The sequence below is a fragment of the Salpingoeca rosetta genome (genome assembly GCF_000188695.1).
Source record: "Salpingoeca rosetta unplaced genomic scaffold supercont1.25, whole genome shotgun sequence".
NCBI lineage: Eukaryota > Choanoflagellata > Craspedida > Salpingoecidae > Salpingoeca > Salpingoeca rosetta.
Genome location: NW_004754909.1, coordinates 353,167 through 368,166, shown reverse-complemented (window position 1 = coordinate 368,166; position 15,000 = coordinate 353,167). Strand labels below are relative to the sequence as shown.

Sequence of the window (15,000 nt, the reverse complement as noted above, 5' to 3'; positions counted from 1 at the left end):
TTGCAAATTGGCCTGACGCAACGAGCATCAACGGAAGTACATGGCAGTCGTGAGGCGAGAGAACAGCTATCAAGCATGTGGTCATATGTGGTCGTTCACGCACGTTGGCGGCACGCACGCAACTCGTTCAAGACTCGCACCGACAGTGAAGCGAAACACACGCGCATATTGCCATACACACACACGTATCACACAGATGCACACCTATGCAAACACACACACACACATACACACACACACACACACACACACACACACACACACACACACACACACACACACGCACGCACACACACACGCAAACGCACACACACAAACAGCGACGGGTGCGCACCGAGATGAAAGCCATGATCGCCCGTGAAGAAGAACCATGTGTTGCTGAGCTGATTCGTTGCAGCTGCAGAGTGTGGCATGAGAACATGGCAGTGGTGGTGTGAGAACAGCACAGGGAGACGAGCAACAAGGCAAGGGAGGCGGCGATACACACCTTACACACACACACATAATGTTCGCAAATAAAGCCACGTCTTCATGACATCGCCACCACCACCACCGCCACTTTCGCCGCGATTGAGCTGGAAGCGGACCGAGTGTGTCGAAGATGTCGCCCACGAGATCGTCCACGGAGCGCAGCGTTTCTGGTGCACGCAACACACCACAACACACCACACGTGCGTAAGGAGAAAGGATGTGAATGCGTGTATGTGTGTGTGTTTGTGCGTTGAAGAAGGCGCCAGCTTGCGTTCGTTTGGCGAGGGCGCGACGTCAAACCGCACAAGCAACACGCACAACAAGGAGAGCACAGGAGAGACCGCAGGCAAACCCCCGACACACAACACACACACACACCACACACCCTCTCTCTCTCTCTCTCTCTCTCTCTCTCTCTCTCTCTCTCTCTCTCTCTCTCTCTCTCTCTCTCTCTCTCGCTCTCTCTCTCTCTCTCTCTCTCTCTCTGCATCGCACCAAGGCGTTTGCGGTAAATTTCGTCGCTCTGCCTGATTTGCTCGTCTGTCATTGGTGAGAGGTCGCGAACAGGGCGGTGGCGGTCAGCGTACACCTGAGAATGCAAGCGAGGGGGGGGGGCAAGGGGTTAACATACACGTGCGTACTTGTGGTGTGGTGATGGGATGGGATGAGATGGGATGTGTTTGATCATGTATAATGGCTCAAGGCGTGGCAGTTATGGCCGTGTCTCAATACATTCTGAACAAACGTGCACGTGTTCATGTCCACGACATGAAGTATTCATTCAAGCACACCGCACATCATCCACACGTATCACACGCACGCACACCAATATCACACACACACACACACACACACACACACACACGCACACACATGCACATGCACAAACGCACCTTGTTGTAGTTTGGCGTGCGCGGGGCCTTGATGCCCGTGACGGTGTTCTCGTACTGTGGCGCCGGCGTGAACGACGCGTGTGCAGAGGGTGTGCCAAGCCTGGTGGCACGATCACGGGCAGGGGCAGCAGCGGGGATAAACGAACAGCAGCAGTGATCAAACATATGGGCAAGGTAGTGAGACGAGGGATGAAGAGAAAAGCACAATGGCAGCCCCGTGTGTGTGTGTGTGTGTGTGTGTCAATGTATCTGTCTCACCCTATCTCTGTCTCAACACGTATCTCTCTCACTGTGTCACACACACACACACACACACACACACACACACACACACACACACACACACACACACACACACACACAGTCTCACGCACACATTGTGTAAACAAGCGAGCAGACCAGAGGAAGAAGGGCTCGTCGGCGGCTGCGCTTTCGTTGATGAATCGGACGGCGCGGCGCGCAAGAACATCGGTCAGATAATCCGTGCTGTGTGCAAATCAGCATGCGCGTGTGTGTGTGATTGTATGTGTGTGCGCGCGTGAGTGGTATGTGTGTATGTGTGAGTGGTATGTGTGTATGTGTGTGTGTGTGCGTGTGAGTGGTATGTGTGTGTGTGTGCGTGTGCGTATGTGAGCGTGTGTGTGTGCGTGTGCGTATGTGCGTGCGTGCGTGTGAGTGCGTATGTGTGTGCGTGTGAGTGCGTATGTGTGTGTATGAGTGTACATGATGCGCACGTGTGCACGAACATGTGTATGTCGTCAACAGCAGTTGTGAGGTGAGAGTCTGTTGGGCAGTAAAGTAGTGTGACCTTGCACAAGTCGATACGTCGACCACAAAGACCACCACCACCACCACCAGCAGCAGTATTGTCATCGCATAGAATGCCCCTTGTCCCGCCTCCGCTTCGTCTAAGCAAGGCCAGCACCGTTCCTGTCGTGCACGCACTCACTCGTATTTGTCGCCAAACTTGACTGTCTTGTCGTTGTCCTTGATGGTGTAGTTGTAGTACCTGAGACGAGCAACGAATTTAGCGTGAAGGGAGAAGCTGTGCCACGCGCCTTTTGTGTCCATCTTACCCACAACCACAATGGCAGCTGTCGTTCTCCCTCACACATACAAACACAGACACACACACACACACACATCTGCCAAAGCTCCCTTAATCATCGCCACCGCCCCGCTCCCCCCCCCCCCACACACACACACACATCAATCCTTGCAGGCGCCAAGTCAACACGCCTTACCGGCTGTTGCCGTAGAGGCCAAACCACTCGGTCCAGCCTGGAGGGTTGGAGGGTCCGTAGTACAGGTTGAGGTACTTTCCACCGTACAGCGAGCGGTAGCCAGCCTTGTTCATGTGCACGGCCAGCGCGTCCTTCTCTGTTTCCTGGATCCACTTCTCTCCGTAGCAGTTGCCGGCAACGGAGTTGTTCACGGCGCCGTGATTGTGGATGTACCGGCCTGACAGCAACGAGCTGCGCGAAGGGCAACACACTGCAACAGCGAACGTGTGAATGTGGAAGCATGTGCGGGAGGATGTGTGTGGAAGAGGATGTGTGTAAGGATGTGCGTGAAAGTGGGTGAGGATGTGGCTGTGTAGAGACCAATCAATCTCAACTAACAACAACCGTGCCATCGCAAAATCATCATGCAAGATTCCCACAAACGCACAAGCGCACACACCGCACACACACACACACGCACAAGTGCGCACACACACACACACACACACACACCTGGCGAGTTGGCGAGGCCAAAGGCAAAAGTGATGCCCTGCTCGATCACGTGGTGTTTGAGCTTGGGCATAAACATGGTGGAGTTAAGCAGTGCATCTTGATCGTCCTGTCACGGTGCACGATGTTGCGGGTGTCAATGACGACAGCGCTAAGACAAAGAAACGCAGAGTGGCGCCTGCTCTCACACACATTCGCCCATGCACACCGCTGGCCTTTGTCTTGCCGCAATTGCTTTCCCCATCTCTGAGTGCTGGGAGCAGTGTAAGATTTCAGCGAGTTTTCCCCAATAAAACAGCCACACAACACGCACACACATACATACACACACAACGACACACACAACGACACACACAACGACACACACACACACACAACACGACATACACACACACACACCGTGAGCACGATGATGATGTTTGGTCGCTGAGCATTGCTTGTTTCTGTCGCCCCATCAGCAGCTGAAGCAGCAGCACTGCATGTGCACAGCACCACCGCCGCGAGCACACACAACAACAGCAGTCCACTGCCACAGTCATCGTTTGTTGTTCCGCCCTATACCATTAAATCGGGGAGCACTATTACAGGGCTGCTGGCGGAGTCTATAGACTTCGCGCAGATTTGGTAATGTGTCGCTGGATACGAATCCGAACAGCTCAAGCTCCTGGGGGATAGTTAAACTCTAAAGGGACTTGGAAACGCCTCCGGTAGCGCGGCCCCGAGAGCGGCGTGTTCGGCTCCCTATAATGAGCCAGTATGGGTCACTTATCCCCGTTCACAGCTCAGACAGACGCCAACGCAGCCCGGACTCAAAAGGCAGATACATCGATTGCGGAAGGCGATGCGCTCCCGGAAGGCGCGATACACTTCCAGAACCTCGGCCTCGTAGCCCGTGGATCGGCTAGATGAAAGTGTATGGAGGTAGGACATTCGGAATTCCACGTGCCGTACCTATACAGGCAACGCGCGTGAGCCTCACCAAGTTGCGTCCTGTGAGTGCACGGTAGTAATAATCAGAATGGACATCAGCTCTCTCTCGCTCCCTTACACACACACTCTCTCTCTTACACACACACACACACACACAAATGCGCTTCACTTAATTCAAGTCCATTAGCATGCTTGGCAACGTGCGAAACCATCACAAGGGCTCGCGACGTTTGGAAAAGTCGCCAGGAACGCGGCAGAACGGGCAGAACCTGCACAAGTTGGGCCGTGTTGAAAACAAGACGGGGCGTGTGAGTGGGACCAGCATCCAATACGCTGCCCCAACGACACATGGGCACAAGCGTATGTACCATTTCCAGCAACACATGCATACATACCTACCTACACACACGCATGCACGCGCGCGCACACACACACACGCACGCACACATGCACACACACACACACACACACACACACACACACACACACACACACACAAAACAAAACAAAACAAAACGCACCATTTGCCCTTTGGGCGCTCGGTGAGATCCACGCAGGCAAAGTGGAACCACTCCAGTGGGCACTTCTGCAGACGACGAGACGGAGCAACAAACAACGCGACGTGAGAACGACAGCGGACATGAGAACACCAACAGCCCACAACTTCGCACGAGAAAATCAGAAAGGGGTCATGACACACACACACACACACACACACATGCGCGCGTGCATGGAAGGAGCAGCACATACGTCGTTTGAGTCGCAAGCAATCATCTCGCCGTATGAGACCTGGGAAGAAAAGGAGATGGGGTGTGAATCGAAACGCCAAGGGAACACCGCACGGCCTCTGGAGGACATACACACATAAACATGCACACAAACACACATAAACACACACATACACACACATAAACATGCACACACACATGCGCACGCATCCAACACACACATAAACATGCACACATGCACAGCAGTTGTACTTGGTTGCAGATGCAGTAAGTCGGTTCGTTAGGATCGACAGGAAGGTCCTCCCTGTGGTGTGCGCAACACATGAGCAAGAAAAGGAAGTGCAGGTTCAACAGAGTGAGTGACAACAGCACTCTTCGCCCTGTCCCACGACACAGTGGACACATGTACACCATTACACAATGCATATGCACGCTAATACACACACACACACACAATCACGGTGCAGAGAACGTACTGTCCAGCAGGTTCCTGCACATGAAAGACGGGTGTACCCTCTGACGTTGCAGCAGCAAGACAGTTGACCCAAAGCAGAATGGTGAGGGCTGTCAAGGATGATCGACAACGCAGATCGACAGACAATACACAAGCACGAGTGCTGTGATACACGGTACATACGCTCGCGCGCGCACGTGTACATACACATGTACGCTTACGCTGCCTTGCTTCCGCCTCAAAGGCGCTCAAATCACTGTCGACCTCCTGGATGTGCTTCTCCACCTGCACACACACACACACAATGATACCCGCATATAATCATGTTATGGGCATGTCAACCCGCAGGAACATCTACACGCGCAAATACACACAAACAAACAAACAAACAAACAAACAAACAAACAAACAAACAAACAAACAAACAAACACACACACAAACAAACAAACAAACAAACAAACAAACAAACAAACAAACAAACAAACAAACAAACAAACAAACAAACACTCACACGCACACATACTGAAACGTTCGTTGTGTTCTCACCGCCTCGTAGGACTGTGCTGCAATGTGTAGTTTCTCGACACTCGTCTGCTTCAAGGCTGCAAACCGATCCTGAAGCACCGCAAACAAATGTGCACATATCCATGAGCAACGTTTCTCATCCCTCGACCAATAGAGGAGGCGCATGCGTGCGTTACTGGCCATATGTGGCCACCCCAACACCATCAACATCGCACACACAACACACCCATCACACAACACACACACACATACACCCATCACACACACACACACGCACATACACAAAACATACCCTGAAATCCCTGAGCTTGGTTTCTCTCTCCTGAACAGACAGGGAGGCGATGTTCTCCTTGAAGTGCGCGCAGTCGCGCTCCAGCTCTGCCTTGGCCTGCGCCATCTTCTCGTCAAGCTCTCGGATCATGCGGAACGACCGCTGCAGCTCTGCCGGCAGAGCCTTCATGCTGTCCAGCAGCTGATCCAGGTACATTGTGGTCATCATCTTGTCCTAGCACATGCAAATGGCCAAGGGCAACAGCGAGCAGTGGTCAAATAGCAGCAGCAACAGCAGTCACGAAGCGACAACAACACTGGTGCGTGTGCGGCCTGCCTTGTGTCACCTAGTAGGGAGTTGCTTTGTCGACAAGAAAAAACAAGGCAGTCATCCCTTCTCCTCTCAGCACACACAAGAGCAAGCGCACACAAGAGCAAGCACACACACACACACACACACACACACACACACACACACACACACACACACACACACACACACACACACACACACACACACACACACACACACACACACACACACACACACACACACACGTTGTGTTGTTCTTGTGAAGCAGGGCGCCAAGCAAAGTCGGGAAGAATAATGAAAATCTTCTAACAATTATCTCACCTACACCCCAACTCTTTCAAACAGCAGGCAAGCAAGAGTTTGACACGCATCATTCGCGTAGACGATGATACACCACGTTGGGCTGCTTACGCGTCAACGTTCAACGATGCGCCTTGAAAAGTGACGTGAGCACCTCAGAGCAAGTGGGCGAGTTGTGGGCGCCCCCACATAGATCCAAAAAGCACAAGCGAGCAAGCGAGCAAGCTCTTAAGCTGCCAACACCAATCCCCCTGTGATGTCCTCGTGCGGGCAGGTGACCTGCCCGCACGTTTAGATGTTTGTGTCACCATGCAACCAAAGTCCACTCGAGCACCTACGCTTGCGTCAAGGTCGCAGTTCACACTCGTTCACAAACACGAACACACACACACTCCCAGAAAGAGCAACTCACGTATCTCGCTCAGGCTCGCGACCTGAGTGTGCGCGAGCGAAGGATGAAGTCATTTTCCCACTCGTCACGACGAACACAACTCTCAGCCTCGCGACTTGAGCTACACCTGCCTCTTCTTTGTAACGATCGTGAAGCCCCGGGTCGTCGTCCCAATTACCCCTTGCCCCTCTCCTTCCCCTCAACAGCAGGCCCAACATACGAGCAACCCCCACTCTCTTCACCCACAAGTGGACGCCGCCGCCTCTCGTGTTCCTCCTCCTCCTCCTCCTCCTCCTCCTCCTCCTCCTCCTCCTCCTCCTCCTCCTCCTCCTCCCCCTTCGCAACAGCAACAGTGCATGTATGAACATACACCATGGCACGACGACCATCCGCATTCATGTTTGTTGACGCGGCAAACGAGGAGCAGCTCTTCACCATCGCCGCAGATCTGGCGCGGGCCTTTCGCGCCTTGCGCGTGCAAGTCCCACCAAATGCCGTCTACAAGATGGCAGAGCTGGTGGTTGTGTCGACGAGCGGCGCGCATCGCACCTTTCACACCATGCAGCACCTGCTTGACGGTCTGCCAGAGGACGTTGAGAAGCGCCCACTCTCTTTCATCGCCGCCATCTTTCAAGACATTGTCCAGCTGAGGGCCGAGGGCGGCATTCCACCGTACCTGCTGCCGTTTCTGCACCGAGCACAAGCGTTCCCGCTGCCTCGCCAGTCTGACGTCGACAAGGACATGAGGCGATCGCGGAGCGCCACACCCGTGTACGGCCGGCCTGTCACGGAGCGCGGCTCGCTGTCTGCGCGCGGGTGCAACGGTGGCACGACCTTGCTCACCAGGCAACACAGGTCGTCCTCTGATGTGTCGTTCGATGTCGTCGTGCAGCGGCTCGTCAGCAGACCGCAGCTTCTCCCACACCAAGGGCGCCTACAGCACAGACGAAACGCCCTCAGCAGCCCCGAGCACGTCCTCCTCATGGCTGGTGTCGACATGCGCCTTGACCGACAGGCAGAGTGGGCGCCTCTAATCAAGCGCCCACACACGCCCCCGCCCCAACAACAGTCCCGCAAGCACGCACGCGACAGGGGACCAGGTGTGGCAGGTACCTCATCGCCCGCCAGGAGGGACAGCGGCTCCGCCACAGCTCTCACCGGCGGGAACAGCAGTGCCACCAGCACATGCACCGCGAGCAGCGGGTGGTTCAGCAACGGCAGCGGCGACGCATTCGCGCGCGGGCAGCACGTGGCCGGACCACGCGAGCCCAGCACCAGCACCACCACTACCATCATCGACTCTCGCAGAAGCTCCCTGGAAACGAGCGCGGGCCGGTTGCCGGTTGTTAGCACGCTTGTGCGCGCTCTATCGTGGTGGAGCAATGGCATCCGCCTGGACCACGATGACGACAGCGGCAATGACGGTGATCACGCCACCGCCAGTGACGAGCCCCGTCAGCACACGAAGGCACCAATGGCCTCCTGGCCCTCTGTGTCCTCCACGCGCGCGCGTCGTGCCGTGGCCCAGCGGATCTGCTACACGGTCTTCGGGCGCGAGGTGGGCGACACGCTTGCGTTTGACACCTCCGCGCCTGGCTTGAGCGAGTTTCTCAGCTGCGTCGTGGCCATGGACGTGCTTGCGCCCTGGCTCAACGAAGCACAGCTCCTGCACGTGTGCGCGTGCATCCAGGCCTCCATTCCCTTCCAGCGACCAGAGGCCAAGATGCGCCTGCTGGACAACTGCACGCGCGTGCTGGCAGACGAGCTGCCCCACTTTGAGGGCATTCCACGCACATTCCTCGCTCAGCACGCCAGTCAGGTTGTGCGCAGCGCGTGCCGTATGGCTGAACGAGGCGTTGCCCATTACACTGCAAAGGACACGCGTGTCTTTCTTGCTGCCGTGTGGAGGGCGCTGCCGGAGCAGCACGCCGCCCTGCGCTACCCCGAATCGTACACGCTCGACGACTGGGTGGCGGCGTTGGCGGCGCTGGTGCGCGGGTTTGAGCTCTTGACCGACGAGCCCCTTCGCATCCTCCCCCACTTCCCCAGCACTCGCTCGCCACACCATCGGCTGCGGACACCTGCACGTGCACCACCAGCAGCAACACTGACGTCCACGCCGCCAACAACACCACCAGTGCCGACAGCCGCGGTTGGAACGGGTGGTGCAACTACAGCAGCAGTCGCAGCTTCCGTTTCAACAACGAGACCTAGCAGACCTGGTTCCAAGGCGAATGCTACGAATGCTACTCCGAACATCACTGGCAACGACAGGGGCGGAAGAAAAGGCAGCAAGAAGGGCACAAGCGCATGTGCGCACGCCACAGCACGACGAGCAACAGCATCACCTGCTCATCGTCATGCCAGCGGTGACGGTGATGACAGTGACGGTGGCGGCGATGCAGATGAGAGCTTGCGTGAGTCGCTGCTACGCGCCAACACCAACCTTGAGCGAGGCAGGGCGTATGTGGCGGCACGGCTGGTGACGGCGTGTGTCATGCACGCCGTGTTGTGCGACGCAGGCTTTGTTCTCGACGAAACGCCCGTGCGCGTGATTCTCCCAGGCGGGCTTGGCGGCCACCTCCCACAGCCCGACACAGCGACCGGTGGCGATGGGGATGGTGGCGATTGCAGTGGTGGTATTGGGAGAAGCGACAGAGCAGCGCCAGCAACCTCGCATTCCCGAGCCAGCAGCCACAACAGCACCCGCTATCATCGCGGTGTGTCGTGTGGCACGCGAACGCCCGTCAACAGATTGAGTGACGCAGAGGAGGAGCACGTGCGCGCCAGAACGGGCCACGGCGGCGGCGTTGAGAGAGGGGATGCGCATGGAAGTGGCGAGGAGGTGTGGTGTGCAGATGACACGTGGGAGACGAACGACTGTGTGGTGCGGCTGCTGCAATATGGGTTTGAGGACAGCTGCCTTGACGGGCGTGACAAGACGGCGTGCGAGGCGTCACTCTGCCTGTTCCGCATGATGGTTGGTGGTGGTGGCGCCCGTGGTGGCCACCCCTCATCGTTTGAGCGCTGCGTGCAACTCAGTCTCTCGTACGCGCGGAAGCGACTGGATGCACAGCTGTACCTGCGCTGTCTGCCGCTATCTGTTGTCACCTTTGTGGGCACCCGCATCCTGCACAGGGCCCTCACAGACGGAAACATGTGGATGTACTGATTGTGCTGAAGAGAGACTGTGTGTGAGTGTGTGAGTGAATGAGACGCATAGAGAGAGAATGTGTGTGTGTGCGTGTGTGTGTGTGTGCGTGTGTGTGTGTGTGTGTGTGTGTGTGTGTGTGTGTGTGTGTGTGTGTGTGTGTGTGTGTGTGTGTGTGTGTGTGTGTGCGAGCGCGAGCGATGCAACAAAGGGCTTGCGTCGCATGGCATGGCTGCACGGGGCCCATGCATTCATGAGTAAGAGAGGTTCAATTTAGACTGTCAAAGACCAGATAAACGATTGCGTGTCAGCATGGAGGAAAGCAGGAAGGAAACAGAGAGAATGGAAGGGAGAGAGGCAAGCGAATGGAGAGAGAACAGGAATTCGGAAGAGGGGCAAGGGGAAGGGAAGATGGGGCCACGTACAACATCGGTGAGAAGAGAAACACAACTCGAACTCGATCAGCACATGGCAAGAAAACAAGTTGGTGGGAGGCTAGGGGCGATAATGGCGTGAAGCGCCGTGAATGATGGCATGTTGCCTGACTAAAGAGAGAGGCAACAACACCACCTGTTGATGAACAAGAGAGAGGGGTTGTTTGTTAACGAATGGGTCAGCAGCACAACGCAACAACAACGGCAGTGAAAGCGGAAGAGAAGCAAGCCTGGAAAAAACGGAACAGCGTGAACAAATCGTGTACCAGCGCGCCTCACGCACTCACACACAGTGAAAGAAGCAGCAATAGGAGCCACAGCCCGCAGCAAGCAGCAACCGCTACGTTTGCTGCCGCTGTTGTTGGCTCTGGGCGTGTGGCTGATTGAAGTGTGCAGTGAGCGAGACGACAACGGGTCTGTGATCGCTCAAGTCAAAGTCCTCTGGCCATGCCTAATGGGTGGCAGGGCAGAAGAGGGATGGAGGTGTCGGTATCGGTGGGTGAGGACGGTATCTTCAGTGTTGACAGGAAGAGGGGCAGAAGGACAGAGAGACACGGACGAGAAGCAGACGAGAGGCAGACGCACACACACACACACACACACACACACCTGGTCTGGGTAGAGCTGGGGCAGGGCATACGCTGCATCGCTGGTAAACGCGCCGTCATCGCTGCGCATAAACACAAAGTCAACACCAACATCCTCGCCTTGGACGTGTATGTGAATGCGTGTGTGCATGTGTGTGTGTGAATGCGTGTGTGTGTGTGTGTGTGTTGAGCAAGGAGAAATATTGTGAGTGTTGCGTTCGACATGCATGTGCGTGTGCAAACACGAGGTAGCACGCAGGCACAGGGGGCACGATCACGACCACTCCCACTCCAACTCTTGGAGCAGAAGCACCTTTGTGTGTTCTGTGTGTGACGGAGAGCTCGCGATCGTGGACGGCGTGGAAGAGCGATTCGTATCCGCAGCTGTGCGCGAGAGAGAATTTGAGGGGGTGCAGGTGTGAGCATACATCAAGCAGTGTACAGGCCGAGAGGAAGAGAGGCGGAGAGGGACCGAGGGAGAGAGGGAGAAAACACACACACACACACAGAGGCAGACACACAGACACACAGACACACAGACACACAGACACACACAGACAGAAAGAGAGACACACATACAGACAGGCACACACACACACACACACACACACACCACAGACACAGACACAGACATACAGACACAGACACACACCACAGTCACAGTCACATACAGACAGACATACATACATACAGACAGACAGACAGACAGACAGACAGACAGACAGACACGCAAACCCACACCTGATGAGGTGGGCGCAGGAGCGGGAGTTGACGTTGCCGTTGAAGTCGCCCGTCAAGACACTCGTGCCGACGCCTTGCTCCCGCGCAAAGTCTTGCACGCTCGTCGCCAGCACGCGGGCCTGCTGCAGCCGCGCCTCGTGCTCCTGCTGCGTGTGCGGGAAGGAGAAGTGCGTGTTGGCCAAGATGAGGTCGACGCTGCCGTCGCCGGCGGGGCACGGCTGGTGCGGGACGGCGGCGATGTCGGCATCATTGGTGTTGTCGAGCGCCTCGGCATGGGTACCGCGGATCAGGTACGGGGCAATGGGCGTTGGCGTGGACCCGCGCACGCGGAGGTGTAGCAGGAGCGCCACGCGCATGCCGCTGTCATCAAAGTGGAGCCGGCGCGTGCCCACCACCTGGATGTGGTTGCGCACGAACACGACCACGCCGTCGTCGCGCCCCTTGGGTCGCTGCAAGCAGTGCACGTGGTACCCGGAGCCGAGCGCCGCCATGTACATGGACTGCACGTCGTGGTGGAACCAGAACTCTTGCAGGGCAATGACGTCCAAGTCGCGCTGTTCCCGCAGCATGCGCAGGATGGCTGCGTTTCTGGGGCGGTACAGCGAGGGAAAGTCGCTCTCGCGCAGCTGCGTGGAAGGCAGGCGCTTGTAGCACGGCGCAAGCACGTTGAACGTGGCTATGCGCAGCTCACACGACGTTGCCGGCCCTTTACTTGCATGAGCACGCGCACCAGCATCGCCAGCACGTATTCTTTGTGCCTGTTGCAACGTGTCGGTGCCGGCGTGGTGCGAAGAGCCGCCGTCGCCTGGCTGTTGTGGCTGCTGCTCGTGCTGTTGCAGCGTGGTTCCTCGGGATGGGTGAAGGGCGCGGGCACCGAGCAGGGAGGCACCAGCTCGCTGGGACAGCCGGCCAAACCGTGTCGGCAGCTGGTGTCCGCATCGACTCCACGTCGCAGCAGCCAACAGCACCACCATGTGTGCAGGCGGAGGTGATTGACGACCTGAAGAGGGCGAGCAAGCACGCAGAGAGGGAAAGGAAGGCAGGCAGCAAGGAAGGAGGACACAGCTCCACACGGGTTGATGTTTTGTTTTGCTGTTGTGCCGGAATTGTCGATTGTTCTTGAATGATTTGAGTAGAATTTCAGCAAGCACTGGATGTTGAGGAGAGGGTGACGCACCAACAACACCAACCTTCTTGTCTCTGCCGGTGCTGCGGATCGCGACTGGGCCCCAACCGAACGAGCAGAGCAGAGGCAGGCACATCCACAGCTAGAGAGATATAGACGCAGCGTGGTGCCTGGATCATGGCTGGGCGAGGCGGCAGTGGTGGAGGTGGAGGCGTGGGCGTCGGTGGTATGGTGGATGATGCACAGTCGCGGGAGCGCATGGAGCAACAAGCAAGACAGGAGCGACAGTGGATGGCGCGGGCAGTGGACGTGTCTGCAGAGGCTCGAGCTGCGCTCATAGATCGCTTGCAGTTCATCTGCGATGGCGGGTTGGGAGGATACACACAGTTTTCGCGCCGAGTCTTTGACATCCAAGCTGGTGTGTGGTTGTGTGTGTGTGTGTGTGGTTGTGTGTGGGTGTAAGATGTGTGCATGTGAGTGAGCGAACTTGCTGCGATTGCGTGTGACTGTCGTCGTGTTGCGTGTGCTCACCGTAAGAGCACGTTATCACAGACACTGCCGGGAAAAATGGCCGACCCGTTGCTGTGACGTTGGAACGCTATGATGAGCGACCAGGGTCAGGTTATGCGTGTGCGCGCGCGCGTGTGTTTGTGGTGTCATGTTCGAATGTGCTGTGTGCCCTGAACCAACTTGCACCTCTACATCTCTGCACCTTCCCGGTTATGATGCTGTTTTGTCATTCATCACGCAGGTCGCTGATCCGCAACCTGGTGTATGGCGGGGCGTGGAGCGCGGTTGCATCTGGCCGCGTGTCCTCCCGCACGTTGGTCCGCTGTTTCTGCTCAAAGGAGGTGGAGACGCTGTTTGGCGAATTGGGATTCAGGTTGGTGCCTCTGCTTGGTGTTGTGTGTGTATGCGTGTGTGTGTGCGTGTACGTGTGTGTGTGTGAATATGTGTGTGTGTGTGAATATGTGTGTGTGAATATGTATGTGTGTGTGAATGTGTGTGTGTGTGTAGTTTGCGCATCTCGGTCTGCCTACTTCTTTGTATGGCGCGCACTTCTACTTCGTGTCTCATCGTCCCACCCCTCACCCCACTCGACTGCGACCGCAGGAATGTAACGCGTCGTGTCCATGAGTCTGGCATTGTGTTCTCCTATCAGGGCGTCATGCACTGCCGCATCTTCCAATCGGTCCGGCATGCGTATGTGTGTGTGTGTGTGTTTGTGTGTGCGTGTGCGTGTGTGTGTGCGTGTGTTTGTGTGCGTGTGCGTGTTTGTGTGCGTGTGTTTGTGTGCGTGTGCGTGTGCGTGTGCGTGTGTGTGTCTAAAAGGCGTGCAGTGCGTTCCATGGTTGTGTCTCTGTTGCTCTGAATATGAGTCTGACCCCATGCCCGCACCACCACTGGGTTCCTCCTCCTCCTCCGTGTCATCTCAGATTGATACGAAATCGCCATCAGTACGCCCGTCCACATATGTCGTCGACGTCTCTCTCATATCCGCAGATGCGCAGAACTACGAAGTAGGCGTGTGTTGTGTGTGTGTGTGTGTGTGTGTGTGTGTGTGTGTGTGTGTGTGTGTGTGTGTGTGTGTGTGTGTGTGTGTGTGTGTGTGTGTGTGTGTGTGTGTGCGCGCGCGCAAATCTGCAGGCGTGCGTATGTAAGTGTTTGCGAATTGTCCCTCCCTCACCCCTCCCTCCTCTCCGCCTTCACCTTCCACACGCTCGTCCCCCCCCCGCTACCGTCATCGCTGCAGCCGCTTGAGCGAGAGTTTCTGTATTTCATCGGCCAGCTCGACCCCATCGTCGCCCTCAAACCCGTCACCGCTTGATGCAAGATGGTGGTGGCGGTGTTGTGTGTGTGTGTGTGTGTGTGTGTGTGTGTGTGTGTGTGTGTGTGTGTGTGTGTGTGTGTGTGTGTGTGTGTGTGTGTGTGTGTGTGTGTGTGTGTGTGTG

The 15,000-nt window shown here is 56.4% G+C and overlaps 4 protein-coding genes across 4 annotated transcripts in view; 2 read left to right on the top strand and 2 right to left on the bottom strand.

Moving 5' to 3' along the window:
- Nucleotides 1-6,482, bottom strand: part of PTSG_12796 (uncharacterized protein) — a gene marked incomplete at its 3' end in the record, with an annotated part of 8,416 nt that extends 1,934 nt beyond the window's left edge. Inside the window, exons 1-19 of the mRNA XM_004990123.1 lie at nucleotides 6,028-6,482; nucleotides 5,757-5,825; nucleotides 5,228-5,494; nucleotides 5,008-5,055; nucleotides 4,778-4,816; nucleotides 4,549-4,613; nucleotides 4,243-4,296; nucleotides 3,896-3,998; nucleotides 3,779-3,838; nucleotides 3,497-3,652; nucleotides 3,101-3,206; nucleotides 2,609-2,858; nucleotides 2,314-2,373; nucleotides 1,764-1,850; nucleotides 1,365-1,464; nucleotides 967-1,060; nucleotides 588-638; nucleotides 335-397; nucleotides 1-12 (exon numbers count right to left, since the gene is read on the bottom strand). The exon at nucleotides 1-12 is cut by the window's left edge and continues 33 nt beyond it. Of these exons, the coding sequence (XP_004990180.1) occupies nucleotides 1-12; nucleotides 335-397; nucleotides 588-638; nucleotides 967-1,060; nucleotides 1,365-1,464; nucleotides 1,764-1,850; nucleotides 2,314-2,373; nucleotides 2,609-2,858; nucleotides 3,101-3,206; nucleotides 3,497-3,652; nucleotides 3,779-3,838; nucleotides 3,896-3,998; nucleotides 4,243-4,296; nucleotides 4,549-4,613; nucleotides 4,778-4,816; nucleotides 5,008-5,055; nucleotides 5,228-5,494; nucleotides 5,757-5,825; nucleotides 6,028-6,234 (1,891 nt within the window). The 5' untranslated portion in view covers nucleotides 6,235-6,482. The remainder of the gene's footprint in view (nucleotides 13-334; nucleotides 398-587; nucleotides 639-966; nucleotides 1,061-1,364; nucleotides 1,465-1,763; nucleotides 1,851-2,313; nucleotides 2,374-2,608; nucleotides 2,859-3,100; nucleotides 3,207-3,496; nucleotides 3,653-3,778; nucleotides 3,839-3,895; nucleotides 3,999-4,242; nucleotides 4,297-4,548; nucleotides 4,614-4,777; nucleotides 4,817-5,007; nucleotides 5,056-5,227; nucleotides 5,495-5,756; nucleotides 5,826-6,027) is intronic.
- Nucleotides 6,483-6,915: 433 nt separating this feature from the next.
- Nucleotides 6,916-10,280, top strand: PTSG_08795 (uncharacterized protein). Its single transcript, XM_004990122.1, has one exon. It carries the CDS (start codon nucleotides 7,383-7,385, stop codon nucleotides 10,179-10,181), a length of 2,799 nt encoding a protein of 932 aa, XP_004990179.1. The 5' UTR covers nucleotides 6,916-7,382; the 3' UTR covers nucleotides 10,182-10,280.
- A 141-nt stretch (nucleotides 10,281-10,421) lies between these two features.
- On the bottom strand, nucleotides 10,422-13,034 carry PTSG_08794 (uncharacterized protein). Its single transcript, XM_004990121.1, has 4 exons — nucleotides 11,923-13,034; nucleotides 11,495-11,565; nucleotides 11,204-11,301; nucleotides 10,422-11,045 (listed from the first exon to the last, which is right to left on the bottom strand). Exons 1-4 carry the CDS (start codon nucleotides 12,894-12,896, stop codon nucleotides 10,935-10,937), a joined length of 1,254 nt encoding a protein of 417 aa, XP_004990178.1. The 5' UTR covers nucleotides 12,897-13,034; the 3' UTR covers nucleotides 10,422-10,934.
- Nucleotides 13,035-13,059: 25 nt separating this feature from the next.
- PTSG_08793 (uncharacterized protein) lies at nucleotides 13,060-14,921 on the top strand. The gene is made up of 6 exons (XM_004990120.1): nucleotides 13,060-13,466; nucleotides 13,601-13,664; nucleotides 13,800-13,931; nucleotides 14,162-14,240; nucleotides 14,485-14,568; nucleotides 14,802-14,921. Exons 1-6 carry the CDS (start codon nucleotides 13,226-13,228, stop codon nucleotides 14,874-14,876), a joined length of 675 nt encoding a protein of 224 aa, XP_004990177.1. The 5' UTR covers nucleotides 13,060-13,225; the 3' UTR covers nucleotides 14,877-14,921.
- Nucleotides 14,922-15,000: the final 79 nt, after the last annotated feature.

What these genes read in the sequence shown, in the direction of transcription:
- PTSG_08794 (XM_004990121.1), bottom strand. Translation starts at nt 12,896, where the DNA reads ATGGTGGTGCTGTTGGCTGCTGCGACGTGGAGTCGATGCGGACACCAG. An exon ending in TCCTGCGCCCACCTCATCAG is followed by an intron (nt 11,566 to 11,922) that starts GTGTGGGTTTGC and finishes TCTCGCGCACAG; the next exon opens with CTGCGGATACGAATCGCTCT. An exon ending in CCCAGCTCTACCCAGACCAG is followed by an intron (nt 11,046 to 11,203) that starts GTGTGTGTGTGT and finishes GCCACCCATTAG; the next exon opens with GCATGGCCAGAGGACTTTGA.
- PTSG_08795 (XM_004990122.1), top strand. Translation starts at nt 7,383, where the DNA reads ATGGCACGACGACCATCCGCATTCATGTTTGTTGACGCGGCAAACGAG.
- PTSG_08793 (XM_004990120.1), top strand. Translation starts at nt 13,226, where the DNA reads ATGGCTGGGCGAGGCGGCAGTGGTGGAGGTGGAGGCGTGGGCGTCGGT. An exon ending in CGCTATGATGAGCGACCAGG is followed by an intron (nt 13,665 to 13,799) that starts GTCAGGTTATGC and finishes TTCATCACGCAG; the next exon opens with GTCGCTGATCCGCAACCTGG. An exon ending in CAGATGCGCAGAACTACGAA is followed by an intron (nt 14,569 to 14,801) that starts GTAGGCGTGTGT and finishes TCATCGCTGCAG; the next exon opens with CCGCTTGAGCGAGAGTTTCT.